General features: G+C 35.4%; 1 protein-coding gene across 6 annotated transcripts in view; it reads left to right on the top strand.

Moving 5' to 3' along the window:
• Window positions 1-17573, top strand: part of CNKSR2 (connector enhancer of kinase suppressor of Ras 2) — a 209885-nt gene that overhangs the window by 78321 nt on the left and 113991 nt on the right. For 4 of the 6 annotated variants that reach the window (XM_072328334.1, XM_072328325.1, XM_072328363.1 and 1 more), the window contains exons 6-7: window positions 8788-8907; window positions 15491-15550. In XM_072328334.1, the coding sequence (XP_072184435.1) occupies window positions 8788-8907; window positions 15491-15550 (180 nt within the window). The remainder of the gene's footprint in view (window positions 1-8787; window positions 8908-15490; window positions 15551-17573) is intronic. The other 2 variants (XM_072328345.1, XM_072328372.1) reach the window with 1 other exon arrangement.

Here is a 17573-nt window from a genome sequence, read left to right as displayed (position 1 = left end):
GAATATATAAATCCATCTCATATTCAAGAAGGAAGTATTTTTGTTTTCTCTTCAAGCAACTGGATCTTCAAATGCCTTATAAAAGCATTTTGTCTTCCCTCACGATATTAGTTTAATTAGAGAACTAGACTGTACTATTTACCTAAACTCATAAAATGAATCTAAAGGAAAAAGGTCTTATGTAAAATAGATGAAGTTAATCATTTCAATGTTGTTTATTTATTCTAAACAGAAGTTGCAAGAATGTGTACTTGGGGAAAAAAATGTTTCTGCTTTAATTTTCTGCCATAGAATTCAGGTGTGTTAAACCAACTTTAAAGACTTGTGTATTTCTTAAAATAATTTTCACTGTAAATTCATTTGTAGAAGCATTTGGTCTCCATGCAATAAGAAGCATAAAACCATATGGGAATAATATGCTGGATTTTGCCCATTATAAGATTTCTCCTTCTGAAATATTCATGACAACAGAGAAATGCTTCATATTTCTATCACTGCCAATTTCTCAATATGTTTTTTCCAGGTTAACTTTTGCTCAGCAATCCACATAACAAATAAATAAATAGATGGTAGAAATTGTGATAATTTATTAATGTCAGCACAAAATAAATATCAGCAAAAAACAATGCCAACAAAATTAGGTGGCAATATAAAATATTAACTTTAAACAGCAGGATAAAATATAGTTGGACAAAATATGAAGTAATAAGCCATGGGTTGTTGATTTCTTTAAAATTGGAAATTGCCATTTTGTATCCAGAATCTTTATATTAATTCAACCAGAGATGACAAAGTGCATGGAAAACAGCTCAGCTTAAAAAGGTTCTGAATTAAATTAAAAAGGTTCTGAAAATTCTGTTTATTTGGCGAGTTAAGGTAACATTCACAAAAGTCAGAATGAAGCTCTAAAGTCTTTCAAAAATAATTTGTTTCTTTCCAGCAGTTCAACACTGTATGATAGAAGTATGTAGTTCAGTTTAATCAGTGTGAAGCAGTGTAGTATTAAAGTGAGAGTGAGGCAAGAAGGACTAATTATAGAAAGCAGAAGAGGTGTTCTAGTCAGATTAATAAGTTTTTACTGAATTTTCAGCTTAATTTTCTGAAGATTATTCTGCTTTTCTTGAAAAGGTACAGCTTTTTAAGATGGAAAACTGTAGAAATTAAAACTGGAAAATGCATTTCTGCTACATGTTTGAATATTAACTTCAAAGTCATGGCTTGAACCAGTGATTTAGCACCTGGTGGAAGGCAGGGCCAACCCAGGGGAGTTCAGCTGCAAACAACACACATGAGTGACCAGAAGGGGTGAAGTCAGGACTCACTGCTTCCCAGACCTCATTTAAGGGTTGGCAGAGGAGACAAGTGTATCATGCTGGAGACCTCTGCTTATCTAAGTCCTTCTAAGAGCAAACAGCCTTTTTTCTTTTGTTTCTGCATCCACAATTGCTGCATTTGGTCTTATCCTCATCTGCTGTAGCCTAAGGCTTTGCCACCCCATCATTATTGTTGTTCTTTCCATTGTGTTATGGTGTTAGAAGGTGTTTTTGAAAAACATGAGCTATTTAAATTATTTTCTTTTGAGTTACTAAACTGAAAAAGGAAAGAACAAGTAATGGATCAGGATGTTCTCTTTTTGCTAAAAATCTTGTAGAGAAACCTCAGTTCTAATAATGCAGTCCTTCCCACTGAATTTGAGTATTTGTTATAGAGCTATAATTGACTAAATGCATTGTCAAAGGTATCATTTTGATAGTCTGATTAAAGAAAAAAGAAAAAAGTAACCACCCACATCCCTTCAAGATTCTATACCTTGCAGATGGGTTCAGCAAAACTCACTCATTCTGCATCCAAATTAAGATGGAGGTCATTAAATTTTGTGCATCTGTAAATAGTAGATTAGGCCTGGATGCTTCTAAGATTGCTGCAAGTACTGCAGCATTCCCTATGGTTCCAGAAATGATTTGATCCTATATTAATTGATAAATAATTATTCTGTGTGTCTTAATCATATTAGTTAGACTTCATTCTGAATGCTCACATTGCATTCTCAGTAATGCCCTCCTTGCATTCTCACTCTTCATCTTAGTGAGATGTAGTTAAGTTTTTTTATGTTTGTTTTTTTCCCTGAAATGTTAAACTTAACATCACAAATATATTTTTTTCGGCCATTTGACCTGAATTTCTGTGTCTCATTGTCATCCCACTCATCATTTGAATGATGTAGATATGATTGCTTGTGGAAGAGGCTGGTTCTTTTCTTGTCCTGAGCTCTGGGGATGTGTTTAAACCAGGATGCTTCCATATTGCTACTATTTGGCAAGATAAATTTAAGCTTGGGAACAGATAGAAGTCTGTTTGCTTCACCAGAAATATTTGATGACTGTAGAGTTCCTGAGTGAACAAATAATGGGTGACTGGCTTGCTGAGGAAGAAAGCCTGTGGAGGTTTTTCAAGCTAGCCATGTCCATAACTAACCCACCATACAGCAGAAGATGTCTATAATTTTGCTGGTATGGAGTGAATTAGCCACAGAGAATCAGAAAAGATGCAAGTACAATTTAGTCATCTTTTTGTCCTCATCCTCTTAGCTGAAAGGAGTAATTGTAAGAAAATGTCGAGAAGTCAATGTACTACAGTCCAAAAACATAAGTAGAGACAAAGTGTGGTTTTCAAGTAGTTATCTACAAAGTGGAAGAAAACGTTCCCCCTTGAATTTCTGCCACACAATTAAATGCTTTTTAGTGATATTTTTCATCCTCTTTTGAATCCTTTAGCTTTGCACATAGAGACTGTGTTGTAGCTATAATATGCAATTATAAGTTTGTTACTGAATCAAGAGGAGAATTTATTACTAATGTTAAGTGATGAGTTATTTCAAAAGAGAACTGAAGCCATTACTGTAAGGCTTATAGTGAGAATAGGGGCTGTGTAACAAAAAGGGGAAACATAATCGTCTGCTGATTTTTCTCAGTTGATCTTTTGTAACTTGGCTGTGTTGTTTTTTTTTCTTTTGGCTTTTCCAAAATGTTTTCCTTTGTTCAGATGTCTTACATGCTGAAAGCTAAGTGCAGCTTGAGAAAGGTGAGGCATTTCTTAATTCCTGCTGATGTTTACAGGAGCAAATGGATGTTCATTTTCCTCTGCATCTTGCTATACCTATTAGCTGCTCATCATTTTTAGGTTTGTTTCTCCAAAAGTATAAATGCAGTACACTGACATGTGGAAATTCTTTCTTAAAAAAGTTTTTCATGGTGGATTCTGCTGCGTATCAGAGAACCCCTGCTCCTCTCTCTCTTTTTTTTTTTTTTTTTTTTTTTTTTTTTTCCTGGAATATGTCTGTGTGAATTGGTTAAAGATGTTTATATTTTGGCTTAACCACTGTATCTACATTGCTCTCATGAAGCTATCTCCTGGAACTGTATTTATTCATTGAGAAAGTTGCCTCTTTTATCTTTAGTACAAGTGATAGAAGTTGTACCTGTGTTTTGACAGTGATAATGAGTGGCAGGCATACTAACATAATCTTTAATATTCAGTTGTTCCCTCTGCAGTATTCAAATGTGATATCTGAGTTGTTGACTGACTGAGTTTGGAAGGGACCTCTGGGTCCATCTGGTCCAACCCCTGCTTAAGCAGTGACACTCAGAGCAGAATGTCAGGACTACGTCCTTCCAATCTCTAAAGAGAAGATTCTGCAGACTCTAGGCAGTCTTTACCAGTGCTCCATTACTTGTAGAGCACAGGAGAGCTGTTTGGTATTCAGAGGGTCCATCCTGCTCCCCCTGGATGGCAGCAAGATTCTGTATCTTCTGTAAGTTTCTAAGATGCAGTTTTCCCCTTGTTTTCTCACTTATTACCTCTTGCTGAGAAGCACGTTTTCTCTGCTGAAGTCAGAAGGAGGCAAATGGAAAAGTACTAGGTTCACTTGGGTAACATAATTTTCTTTTATCCTTACAAAGTACTAATAGGATGTCCAATCCAAGGCTGAAGAGCAGCTATAGCCCCCACATTAATTTAGTGTATTTACAAATCTGTTGGCTTCTGAAGTCATGTGTTTTTAAATCATATTGCTGTAGGGAATTAGCAGTTACAAAAATATTATCTAGTGTTCTGATGCTGCTAACAATGTCTTCATAATCAGAAATTTAGTTTCCCGAAGAAGCAAAAGGTAACTAACACTTTAGAGAAAAGATGAGTGGTGCTGACATCAGATTTTAATGCATCATAAATGCATGCCTGATATGGCTTGTGCTGAAGTGCTAACTTGAAAAGTGTTGTTTTGTATGATATGGAACAAACTGAGCAACAAATGTATGCTGTTGATGTGCTTGTCTTCTACTCAAATTAATTCAGTAGCATATATGAAAATAATATGTTAGTCCATTTCTTTCTATCAAAGAATATATCACTAATAAAAAACTAAGCATTTCTCTCACCTACAGAATTTGTACCATTTCCATTTGCCAAAGTGAATGCTCCAGTGAAGCCTGGGAAGCTTCATGAAAATTTAGGAAAGCATTGGATATAATTGTAGATTTAGAAAGAGAAGCTTCTCAAGTTGAGCTCCCAAGTAGTCTGTGGAACAAACCTGATGATCTGCTGTGGAGCATTTAGGAAATGTGATGTAGAGAAGTCAAAAGTGACTTACTTGGGAACTTTCTAAATACAGTAACTTGTTGTCTCCATTAAATTAATATTATTCCTGTGTCATGGCAGCATCTTTGCAATGGAAGTTCCCAACTCTGTAGATAGTTTAAGATAAGCAGGGAAATCTTGTCATTTTCCTTGAAGAGGTCAATGAACTCCTAACTGGAATGGGGAACACTCCTAATTTTTCTTCTATGTATGATGTTATCCTAATAAGTACATTAAAAAACCTGGGCCAATGAAGTTAACAATAGTAATTTAGGCAGGAACCAGACTGCAACTACAATCAGACCTGCAATTTTATTTTATTTTTTCCCGGTTAGTGTAAAATTTTGTTATAGATTGATGTATAAGTACTGTTTGAATGTATCCCTGAGCCACCTGAGCTTAGATACTTTTCTTGGGCTGAAAAGAAAAACAAAGCCAACAATGAACCAACCAAAAGCAAAATAAAACTAACCATAAATGAGATGTTTCTGAAAGTAAGCACAAGGAAAAATGCAGTTTTGGCAGTATCATCCTCTGGCCACATTTTCAGTGACAGCCCCTGTACCTTCTCTTTCAGTGAGGAGATGACAGCTACCATGCACAAGTGTACCCTTTGCTGTCCTTTTTCTGGGCATGCTCAGAGTTCTGGTAAAGTTGCCCTTCGCAGAAGCTCAGTAGACCCTTGATCTTGCTTGCAGTCTAACTCTAGAAACAGACTATTTAATCAAATAATAGTAGTTAAGAGCAACTTGTGAGATTCCTTGGGAATTCTAATGTTGGCAGACTTATGCTTTCAGAAGAAAATGAGTTGCTAGATATTTCCTTATGGGTTGTTGGGCAGAGCCCAAACCTATTTTCTACACTTTTTTCTTACTTAGGTCTATGCTTCTGTTGGAGTGAGAAGACAGAAAATATATACTACTCTGAATCTGTTGAGCAGCTTAATTAAAAACAAATTGGGCTCATTCCTTTATTGCTATGCAAATATATGTGAAATGCAGGAAGTCTAGGGAATGTGAATATGTCAATTTATTATGTAATAGCAGTGAGCTTAAATTCAAAATCCTGCAATAAACATCATTCTCTCTCCAAGGGAAAGGAAGCTTCTCAGAAGCAAACAAAACATATTTTAATGAAATTAGGTTTTTGGACGAAGCTATTTCATAATTATTAAGCAAGTAATATTGTGATTAGGTCTCAATATGTTGAGTGACTCTTGAGAAACTGTCTTTATAGACTATCAGTTGATGGCATATTGTTTTATTGAATCAGTCATGTCCGTTAGTGTTCTTTTAGAAGAAAAAGATTTAATTCTGTTGATTAGAAACTAAAAGAAGTAATTCGGGAGCTTATTCTATTTTCTTTTTTATTTTATTTTTTGTACTTTCAATTTTATTTATTTATTATTATTATTTTGCTATTTCTAGTCACCAATAATATATGATACAAATATATGGTAATAAACCTGGTAACATTTAATGGATTTCTAGAGTCTTCAGCCCTGACAAGAGGTCTAGATATTTATGAAGCAGGAAAGAATTTTTTTTTTTTTTTAAATGCCACAGAGATTTGCCCCTTAATATCATTTTTTTTTCCTAGAAAGCCAGTTATATAGCATTCCCACATACAGAAGGTGAGTTTAAATTTCAGGAAGGTCATAGAACTGAAGTCTTCATCTGAAAGCACATCCTCTAACTTCACAACCCCCATTAGAGACTTTGCTGTGGCTCATTTATTGTACTTCTAATGTGCCAGATACCATCCTATTGGACAGCAGAAATAATATCTATGATGGAAAAAAAGAGTCATAGAATCACAGAATGTCAGGGATTGGAAGAGACCTTGAAAGATCATCTAGTCCAATCCTCCTGCCAGAACAGGAACACATGGATTAGGTCATGCAGGAATGCATCCAGGTGGGCTTTGAATGTCTCCAGAGATGGAGACCCCACAACCTCTCTGGGCAGCCAGTTCCAGTGTTCTTTCACCCTTACTGTGAAGAAGTTTTTTCTCATATTTATGTGGAACCTCCTGTGTTCCAGCTTGCATACATTATTCCTTGTCCTATCACTGGATTTTACTGAGAAGAGCCTGGCTTCAGCCTCCTTACACTTACCCTTTACATATTTATAAACATTATTGAGGTCACAATATTTTAGATAAAATACCTTTAAGGAATGCTAGAAGTATATTGCAGATTTATTTATTTATTTATTTTTAAAAAATCATAGTAACTTGCTGATTTCTGCATCTAGTATTCCTGGAGCTCCTTTCATCAAATATTCGCACCACCCAATTTGCATCCAAACTCCTTAAGCTTAGTAGTTTTTAAAGCGATTAATAGGAAGAATAGGAAGTGAAAGCAAGTCTAAAGGTATATGAAAAGTTTGATTTTAATCAGCAAAACATAGTTTATAGTGTAGGACTCTTCATTTTGCATGTGAGGGACTGAGTCCTCTAAATTTCTAAAAGGGATTTTTCAGTGTTTTTCATTGCAGTCACAAAGGACTTGAAAATATACATAACATACAAGTACTGTGTTTAAAAACAACAAAAGTCAACAACAACAAAACCTCAAGTTTTCATTTGTTATGGAGTTTTATATCATTTTTACCTTTTTGTAAATTTCAGCTCAAACCAGTTTTCTTTTATCCAAAAAGTCTTAAAAAATGAATTTTGTGGTCAAGTTGATAATTACCACATTTTAAATTTTCCCTAGTTCAGGTAAAGCACCAAACCTTGAATTTTTTTTTTCATTAATGATGCTCAGACATGAAATACAAAGCAGAAGGAATTTATGTGATTATGTGTTTGTCTGTGCTTGAAAGTAATATTATCTCTGGAAGAAAGTCACATTAGTAATCTAAGTTTTATTATGTTTTCCATCTGATTTTAATTATTCATTTTTCATATTATTGCTGAATAAACAAATCCATCTATACAATATACAAATTTTCCAGCTGGTTGTCAAGTTTGAGGAGAAAACTTCAATGTGATGCTCTCCAACAGGATTAAGTTTCCACTGTCACCGCATTTTTATTTTTTTCACTTCAACTTTTTTTACTTTCCTTTCTCCATAAGGTATTTGCAGTTTGGCACTTAAAATTACGTGGGTGACTTGTCAATGGAGATTATATCCAGTTTTACATCCCATTTCTATAGCACTGTTGTAGATGCCTGTACCTTAAAAAGTATGCTTTGCAGCCTTGGAGAAGTAGTCGGTGCGGTAGTTGGGTTTCGGTCATTTGAAGAGATCGGTTAAATTTAGTCTTTTGAATGTAAGGGCAATTAAGCAGCCTCTTCACAGGTTTTGTTGATACCCACAGTTGTGGGACCAGAAGAATGTTCTAATCCCCAAATTCTCTGACAAAACACACTGAAACCTGAACTGAGAAATTGGTTTTGGCTGCTGATAGGTGATTCCACTGAAAACACTGGAGCTCTCAGAACTGCTTGCTTACAGAAACATGAGAAAATGCTAACAAATAATTTATCACAAGTTCCCTGCCTCTGACAAGAGGGAGTTAGAGATGAGAAAATAGAAAGTACCCATTTGTGACTGCTCCAGCCCTTTTAGAATCTTTTTTGTTGTTGTTGTTCTATCTTGCTGTAAGGAGGCTGCTAAGGATAACAGGTTTAAGAATTATCATCATGAAGCAGTTATTTATTGTAACCTTCGTGCCTGCAGTAAATCATGTAAATCATACTTGGCACCAGAAGAACATGAGAAATTCAGTCCAAAGTCAATTAGCATGTTTTATGAGTACAAAATAAACTTTGGAGTTAATGGGAGTTGCCCATCGTTGTTAAGAGCCTGATTGTCATCTGTGCTGAATGTCTTCACATTCAACTGAAATTAATGGAGCTTGGGGCACTTAATGGCTTTGCGAAATATACAAGGAGAGAGTGGCTTGGAGGTCTCCATGCAATCTCTGTCTGCCTGGGCACAGCACAAAGATATTCACCTCACTGTAGGAGGGCATGGGAGCAGCCCATATGGTCCCTTTGTCTTTACTGAGAAGCAAGAATATTTGCCTCTTTATTTCTTCCTTGATCTGATGTACTTTAAAAATATGATAATTCAAGTTGTAGGTTGATATTTAAATGTTAGAAATGGTATATTTATTATAGCATTTTATTTTTTCTTTTTAGTGTAAAACGCTCTCTGGCGTCTGTGACCACATCATCTCACTCTCTTCTGATCCCTTGGTTTCCCAGTCGGCCCATCTTGAAGTGATCCAGCTTACAAACATCAAGCCAAGTGAAGGGCTGGTAAGAAGTACGCAGTTAATCAAACACATCATCCAGGATAAGAAAGTGATTTTTTTTTTTAAAAAGAATTTGTATATGTGGAAATGAACAGGACATTTTAGACTTCTTTTTCATTCTGAAAATAGTTTGATTTCTCGTGCTAGTTTGATTTCTTGTGCAGCTGGGCCAGTAGGGAAGTGCTTTGTATGGCTGACCAATGTATGTGAAAATTTAGTGAACAAGTGAATGAGGAGTTCTTGCCATTTATAGCAACTTCTAAGAAATGGTTCATATTGATGTAGCATCTTTAAGTCTGAAGGGATTTAAATTACTAAGATCAGCTCAACCAAGAAGTTTGCGTGGGCTTATGCACAAAAACTGTCAAATTCTGGAATATGCCTCATAGCGTCTCAGGGATATAAAGCTGTTTTGTGAGTTATCCAGAGGCTGTGTAGTAGCCTAGTACTGCTGAGAAAGTATGCACACTTAATCAGGTGGTTGTAAAGGCTCATTGCAACCAGCCTGTGTTTGCTGTTCAAGAGTTGACTGCTGATCTTTTGTTTGCTCTATCCAACACTCACTGCATGAGGAACACAACAGATAACAATTGTAGCTGTACTGCTTTGCATCACTACTAATATCTCTTCCCACAATCCTTGGAGAAAGCAGGTGATAAAAGAACAGTTAACCATTTTCTGCCTAATGAAACAACTTCTGCAGCCTAAGCCCAAGTTTATTCTCCTTCCATTTACTTAAATGAGAGAAATCAATGCTGTGCTCTTCTCTGCAGTAGGTGTCTAAGTTGTTATTTGGATGGTGTCGTTCTGGAGAGTATTCTAGCTTCTTGGTTTGTTGTATTAGGGCTTGGGGTGTTTTTCATTTCTGTTTTTCTTTTCAATTTTGCTTTGCCAAGGTTAATTATGCATAGATTAATTATACACAAGCTAATTTTTACTCTTCTGGTAAACTGCAATTACAATATAAGTAAAAAAGGATCTTTGGATAAGTACATACTGCCCCATACTGTTTTTGGTCTACTATTTGTTTTCTACTCCACCACTGGCTTTCTTTTTCTTTCTGAATACATTTCAGACTGTTCCTTCAGGATTTCAGTTTTCTATGGACTCTCTCTTCCCTCTCTTTTCTCCTCTAATTTTCTCACTCTTCTGCCAGCTCATTGCAGTCAACCTTTCTAAATCTCCTGCTGTAATGAAGAAATGTTTTTCCCCTTTCTCTCAGCCACCTCTTTTGGAGTTTTGCCCAATTTTATCTTAGCTTTTCCTTATTTCTTTACTGTTCTGCCTTGTGACTGTGTTGTTTGCTTGTTTGTTTTTTCTTATTTAAGCCTTTCTGTAGGGTAGTGATATGCCCAGTTACTGAAAAATGATAAGACCACTATTTTATATAAACAAGGACATGTTTCATGGGTCTGTTCCAGATTGCTAGATGATGAAATAGATAATCTCTTCCCCCCTCTGTTTTCTACCCTCTGTCTGTCTTGTCTGTTTAAACTGGAAGTTCCTTAGGTACCTTTTTTTTTTTCTTTTTTTTTTTTTTTTTTTTTTTTTTTTTTTTAGTAAATGTTTTAGTAAATGAATGTAGTAAATTCATTTAGTAAATGAATGGGGTCTTGATGCTGACCGTGTCCTTGTAATATAAAAAATAATTGTATATATTAAGAAAATGAATGGTATTTATTTTGGAGTGTACAGCCCTTAGAAGGACACAATCCTGCTTTGAGCTTTTTAGAGTGATTTTTTTTCCCCTTTGTGCTTCCCTATATGCGACTCTTCACTTGCCCTGTATTGTGCTGGCTTCTTTAGACTGTGAGCTCTCCAGAGCAGGAACCAAGAACTACGTATTTTGCACCAAAAAAGCATATTGTACCTATCGGTTTGTTACAGTCTTACTAACATATCATCTTTGTCAGGTTGTTCTTGATGCTTTGTACAAAAGCTTTGTTTCTAGGCTGCTGAGATTTTTACTCATTTAACTAATATCTTTCAATTAAGATTGAGTGCTCTGTGTATCATTTTAAGAAGTAAAGCTGGATTCTGGAGTTTTAATAGTGTTTTGTGCGTCAGAAGCAGGATGAATATGAAGCTCAATAACTTCTGGACCTTCCTCCAGGACCCGTGAAATGGTGGTGGAAAATGGATTATTGCCGACTTTCTTCTATGTTTTGGACCCACGTGACAGTTCTATGCTGGCCTTACTGCTCACACAATAAAGTCTTCTATAAATATAGAAAGATTTCAAGGAAAAAGCAAAAGGGCATGGATGGCTGTTGACTTGGAAGATGTTTTGTCATTTAGCATAAACGGCATGAAAAAAAAAAAAATCTAGAATTTAATATCTCAGAAGAGGAAATGGATCAGGGAAAGAAAAAGAAAAGAAGAAAAAGAAATGTAAAATTTGGAAATCAGTGTTATTTCCCTAAACTCATATGGCAAATATAAGATGGATTAGAGAAAATCATTGGAGCTTTTACAACATAAAAGAGATAGCAATGCTATCAGTATATTTTAATCAACACACACAATTCTTTTACTATATCTGAACTGTTTTTGTGGAAATGCAATTATCAGAAGGAAGAAGTAAATTTGCTGCATACAATGTCTTATTAAAACTAGAAAGCAGTTATCAGAAAATGAACTAAATAATCTGGGAAGGATATTCTTTGGATGTGATACAGAGAAATTCTGGTGTACTGGATAAAAAGCTTGGGTGAAATATGGGTGAGTTTTGATATTGCTTTTTATCTTTTTATTTCTTTTCTTCTTTATCCCAAGACTGCCCATGTGAATGACTGCATACATGTTCATGAATGAGTGTTGCTGCAGAAAGAGTTGCGTCCTGCAGTGGTTGTGAAGCGAGAGTGAACAGGGATCTGTCAGAGTAGAGAATTCTTCTAAAAGCTGTTCTATCTGCATCACTAAGTAAAATCCAGTTTTGTGTGTTTTTTCATGTATTGATACTATCTAAGCTAGCCAGTCTTGTTTCTTCCTATAATATCATTTGCCAGGAAACAGACTTAAAAATATTAGTTTGACTAAAACCAAGTTTGTTTAGAAAAGAAACAATACTACACAACTACTGTTAGACAAAAAGCAGGTTATAGATAGCACTTTTCTTTGGAAGGTTTTTCTTCAACACTGCTTTTTTTCATATTTATTTATTTATTTTTAAATACAGAACAATACTGGAGAACTGTGGCATACAATAGTTTCAATTTCTCCTGTTTCTATTTGGTTTTCTTGTCTAGTCAGTTAATGTATCTGATAGTAAACCTAATTAGTTTTGTGATACAACTTCAAGCTACTTACCTAAGTTGCTAGATTCAGAAATGCAAAGGTGAATGTACTAGAATGTTATACCTTAGTTCTTGGTTCCCCTTCGCTTGCTAAAGCAAACACAAAATAGAACTGCTATGAGAAAATGCACTCATGAAATAGAAGTTATAGGTATAGAAGGACAGCTAGTTAAAGGTGTGCTGGTGGATGTCTAGTTAGGAAGTATTTTTCAGGAATCAAGTGTAATATCAATTCCTTATGCTTCTCTTATTTGCCTTGAAATATTGGATGAGATAGGGAAAGAAAAAGCTGTGGATGGAGTTATGAGCACAGTTGGACTTTGGTCTTCACTAATCCTACCTGAGCTCTAAGACTGAGCTGAGACACTCAAGTTTACTTTTGAGCTGTGTTTTGCACTTCTGGAGCACATTCATGGCTAAAGAGGCAAACACAGCTTCAGAAGACTGCATCAAGACGTCATCATGGAGAAAGTAAAACTCAACTATCTACATGAAAAGATGGAATTTGTATCCAGTTTCCATACAATATTGAGTAAATTAACTGCATAGCAGGTTCTGTTCTCACTTTTTTTTTTTTTTTGTCTCCTTTTCGAAGCCTTAACGAAATAATAATTTATTCTAAGTTAAAATGTATTAATTGGTTTTAAATGAGATTTCTACCTATAACTGATTATTACAATCTGTGATGTAATGAAACACAAGTTACCTTGTCTTTAATTTAGGGATTTGTTTGTTCTTCTTTATTCCCAGGGTGGTTACTGTAGTTATCTTAGTCATATTAAATGCATTACTTTTCCTTTTATAAGAATCCCTTAGGTTAAAGAAGTTAATAGGATCATTGGCATTAACTTTGAGTATATAATCTATGTATCTGCCAGTTTATTTTAATGGAAACAATGGTACACACTGATCACAAAGAGTCTTGATAATACTATGCAGCCACAAGAAGGCAGGGAGGAAAAATTGTAAATGATTTTGGTATTCTTTCCATTTCAGATGAAACAATCTATTTTCTGTACTGTTTCTGATACATGAGTCACTTAAATCCAGCAGTGGGGGAATGTGTGTGAAGGGGTAGCTCATCTTCTGTTGCATTGCATTGGAAATGGCTAAATATTACATATCCCCATTTAAAAGCTGTTTTGTAAACAGACTGGTGTTGGCTCTTTCAAATGATGTGGCATAGTATCAGTGTAACATTTCTTCTTAACTTTGCATGTGTGGAATTCACTTGTTTATTACAGCTTTCTTCTCTTCTGGTGTGCACGGTGTCTTGATTTTAGCCTTTATAGAAAAAAATTGATAACAGTTTTCTCCTCTTTTGCTTCTTGAAGTTCTTTTAGATTTCTAGGAAAGATTATGTTAGATGCAAAGTTCACTACTCCACAAGAGCATACTTTATCATCTTTCAGAATAATACACAAAATTGAACATGAAGTTGCCATTAAGTGTGAGACTTTATCCTGTTTTCACCTTGATGTTTAACTTGAAAGCAGTAACTTACTGTCAGTAAAAACAAAATTGTGACTTTCTTCAGATATTGCTCTGTGTGAACCTGACTTATAATTCCTGCCAGCACTGTGGTTTCATCGTTTCAACTCTTGCCGTGTTGCAGGGTGCCTGGTCAGGTCACTTAGATCCCAATCTTAAGAGTGATTCTATGCTGGTTTTTTTGTTGGTTTGGGGTAGGGATTAGAAATTTAAAAAAACAACCAAACAAAAAAAACCTAAGCCACCCCACACCTCAAAAACAACTTATTTCAGTCTCTTATGTGACTCATTACTCTGTCTTCAAAATGTGTGTATATTAGTGTTTCCCTACCTCACAGGGGTGTTGTGAGGATAGCTGTATAAGAAATGTCTGTACTGTATTTGATATGACTGAGTTAAGCAGGAAACCATGTTCATGGAGACAATCAGTGGAGTGTTATTTAAGGTGGATAGAGGAGCTAGAAGGTGAAGGATAATGCTAAGGGGGTTCCTATCTGTTTGAGAGAACAGGTCCTTGCTTTGTGCTCTTCCAGCTGTGGCAGCCCAATATGACAACTAGATTTGATGCCATTATTGCCACATAAAAACATAAAGGTAGGAAAAGACCTTTAAGATCATCTAGTCTAACCATCTACCTGCTACCAGTGCTACTCACTAAATCACTTCCCTTAGTATTCCATCTACATTTGTTGAACACCTCCAAGGAGAGTGACTTAACCGCTTCCCTGGGCGGACTGTTCCAGTGCTTTACCACTCATTCAGGGATGAAGTTTTTCCTAATATTGTGCAGAGCAAAAATAAATGTTAGTTTTGAGCCTTGACTCCTGAGAAACTCCATTTATTTATTTATTTATTTATTTATTTATTTATTTCCTTCTGGTTGTGATGTTGCCACTTTAAGTAGGATGACTTCTTCCTCTTTCCCGTTATCAAAATGTTTGTGAATTCTGGTCACAAATTAGATTAGTTCAAATGGATATGTCATCTTTGCCTCTTTACCGTGTGTCACTGGTAAATGCATCTCATTCATCAACTAGTAGCAGGTTTCTTTGTAGTGCTCTGATTAAAAGGAGAAAAAGATGGTGGAGCTAATGTTTACTTGAGTGCCCAGTATTTATTTGCTTTCTCTTAAGTAGATAGGGCAAGGGAACTTCCTCAGAAATTGCTAAATGTGCAGTGTATGTCAATTATCTCTCCTTTTTCTTTTTTTAAATTATTTTAGAGGTTGCTATCCAAATGTTCTAGTTTTAACTTGATGAAAAAACGGATTTGTGGTACTGTCCCAGAGTACCCATGTATGAATTTGTAACTGTTCATAAGCTATCCCTTTGTTTCCACAGTTTATGAAAGAAGTGGCAACACTAACAAAGTTGATGTTTAAGTTGTCATAATTTAGTTTTATAGTTGAACTGCTACTGAGATGAGTAAAATAGTCAGAAAGTCTTAGATCCAGCATGCTTTACAGCATTTGTTATCAATTGGAAAGGTATGTTTGCATGGACTGGACTCCAGTCTTCTGTGGGTTCCAAAGCAAAAAAAAAAAAAAAAAAAAAAAAGTTGTGAAATATTTATGGACATGACTGTGGTAATTTTAGGCTGCTTTTGCTTATTAGGGCCAGAATCATTTGGACTGTTCTTCTCTTTGTGTATCAGAGAGACCTGTCCTACACATTCAAGTTCCTTGTGACCTGTACTAAGTCCACAAAATTTGGGGGAAAAAATGGCTTTTAGAGTTATGTTTGGGTGGTGATCATTTGTGAAACACTTTAAAAATTCTTTCCCATGATGTCTTTTTCTTAGGGTATGTACATTAAGTCAACATATGATGGTCTCCATGTAATTACTGGAACAACAGAAAATGTAAGTATTGTTAACACAGGCCTGGAAGCCTTTTTGACATTGTGGTTTATGCTTTCCCTTTGCTCTAGACTACATTTTGCTTGTGAAAGTGTGCTAGTTGGCTGTTGAGGACCAGTAGCATGTTGGACAGCAGAAACGCTTTTGCTTGTTTATCTCAGAATTGAAACAGTTGTTCCCAACTGAGAACCAGGAGCATCAGACTTGATTTGTTCTTGCAAGACATCTAAAATGATTCAGTTGATCAACATAAGAGGTTGTTATCTTGGAGTTCCACTGCTCTGTGGAGGAAAAAAAAGCAAAACAAACAAACAAGGTATATCTGTTATATGTAGACTGAAATGCTGGAATTTGTTGCAGTATTAGAAAAATATTTTATATTTTCCATATGTCAAGCTTTGTTTTGTAATAAGTGCATGGAAATGAAGATGTGCCTCCGCACTGACAAGTAAACACATGTTTCTGCATGAACTGAGCAATGCCCATGGAAAGGAGCACTTATTACTGGTGTACTAATTCTCACTGAAGGTGTTCAACAGCAAGCAAAACATGATAGACCAGTTTTCAGCTCCTGAAATACAGTGCCCTTTTCTTGTTCACCATGCATAGAGCAATAGCATGCTGTTAAGAAATGAGAAAGATGGTCATTATAAACTTCAACACAGAACAACCTACTGAACAGTACTGAACTGTTTCAATTTTATTTTATTTTTTAATTTTTCTTCTTTGTGAATATTTTGATGACACTTTCTTAAAGTCAGAAATGTTTTATTCCATTAATGTGTCAAGTTGTAGAACTATCTACATGCTGTTTACAGCTGCTACATCCGATCTTCAGCAAGACTCCATTAAAATCTCAATAAATTAGAAACTGTTTTATCCCTTCACAGAAATTGCCATCTGATAGCCTTTCTTCTTTCTTTTTTTCTTTTGCTATTGGTAGAATATCCATGTTTTACCCAATAAATTATATCTGTTATAGAACTTCTGTCTCAGGATGCTGCCTGTCTTAGAATAAGGAAAGTACAAGGAAATTCACCCTTGAAATAAAAACTCTAGATACTCATACCTAAAGCTCAAAATATCATCAGTAAAATTAGCAAAGCTAGAAAACAACAACATAAGCATAGTTGAGCCAGCTCTAGAAAGTGTAAGAGTATGGTTTTTACAGCTGAATATCTGATTATACAAGGAACAATTTCTCTCCATAAGTTGCTAATATTGGTTTTAATTTCCCAGGGGCAATGATAAAAATAAAATCTTAATGCATTCCCTCAAAACATTTATCTTTTGTGATTCATAAATGTAATTTAAAACCATGTCAGGAAACTTCAGTTATGATGGCTTTTCTGCTTTTGTTACTGACACTTACTCACTGTAACAACCCTAAGGTTCTCATAGCAAACCAAGACACTGTAGCCTGCTATCTAGGGAAAAGCCTGTTGTGTGCTAAAATGTTAGTGAAAATGAGTTGTGCCTTAGGGAAAGTAAAGTGTGTCTTCTCTTTTAAACACACAGTTGCTAGCCACTTTCTTTAATAAATAAATAACAAGATTCTGATGGATGTGAGGTGAAACATCTAAACAGCATGGTCAGAGTAAGCTGATGATGATGCAGATTCAATCTGACCCATTGATTCTGCCCTGAGTACTGTTTGTGGTGCAGTTGAATTTCAAGGAAAACTCTAGTCCAAATTCTCTTCCTTCTGAACAGAAGTTTATAGCCTTTATCTTTCCAACTCTGCTCGTCAAGATAAGATGTTGACACAACTTTTTATCTGTCACTTTCCTGACAGATCACAGAGAAACACTTTCTAATAAATACAGTAGTATGGCAGTACTAGCTGCCTAATCTAACATAGCATTTTAATCCACAGTTCAGCTTTATCTGTTTGCAATTTGAAGTTTTTGATGTTCAGCTATGAAACCCATTAAGAATTTGCATCTTGCCATTCAGAATTAGTAACCGTCTTTCCCAACATATCAGTTCTATAGTTGAGATTAGTTGAGCTCTGAGCCTTGAAGTA

The sequence above is a fragment of the Excalfactoria chinensis genome, chromosome 1, assembly GCF_039878825.1.
Source record: "Excalfactoria chinensis isolate bCotChi1 chromosome 1, bCotChi1.hap2, whole genome shotgun sequence".
NCBI lineage: Eukaryota > Metazoa > Chordata > Aves > Galliformes > Phasianidae > Excalfactoria > Excalfactoria chinensis.
The sequence above is the reverse complement of the archived record's forward strand: the minus strand, read 5'-3'. Positions and strand labels throughout refer to the sequence as shown.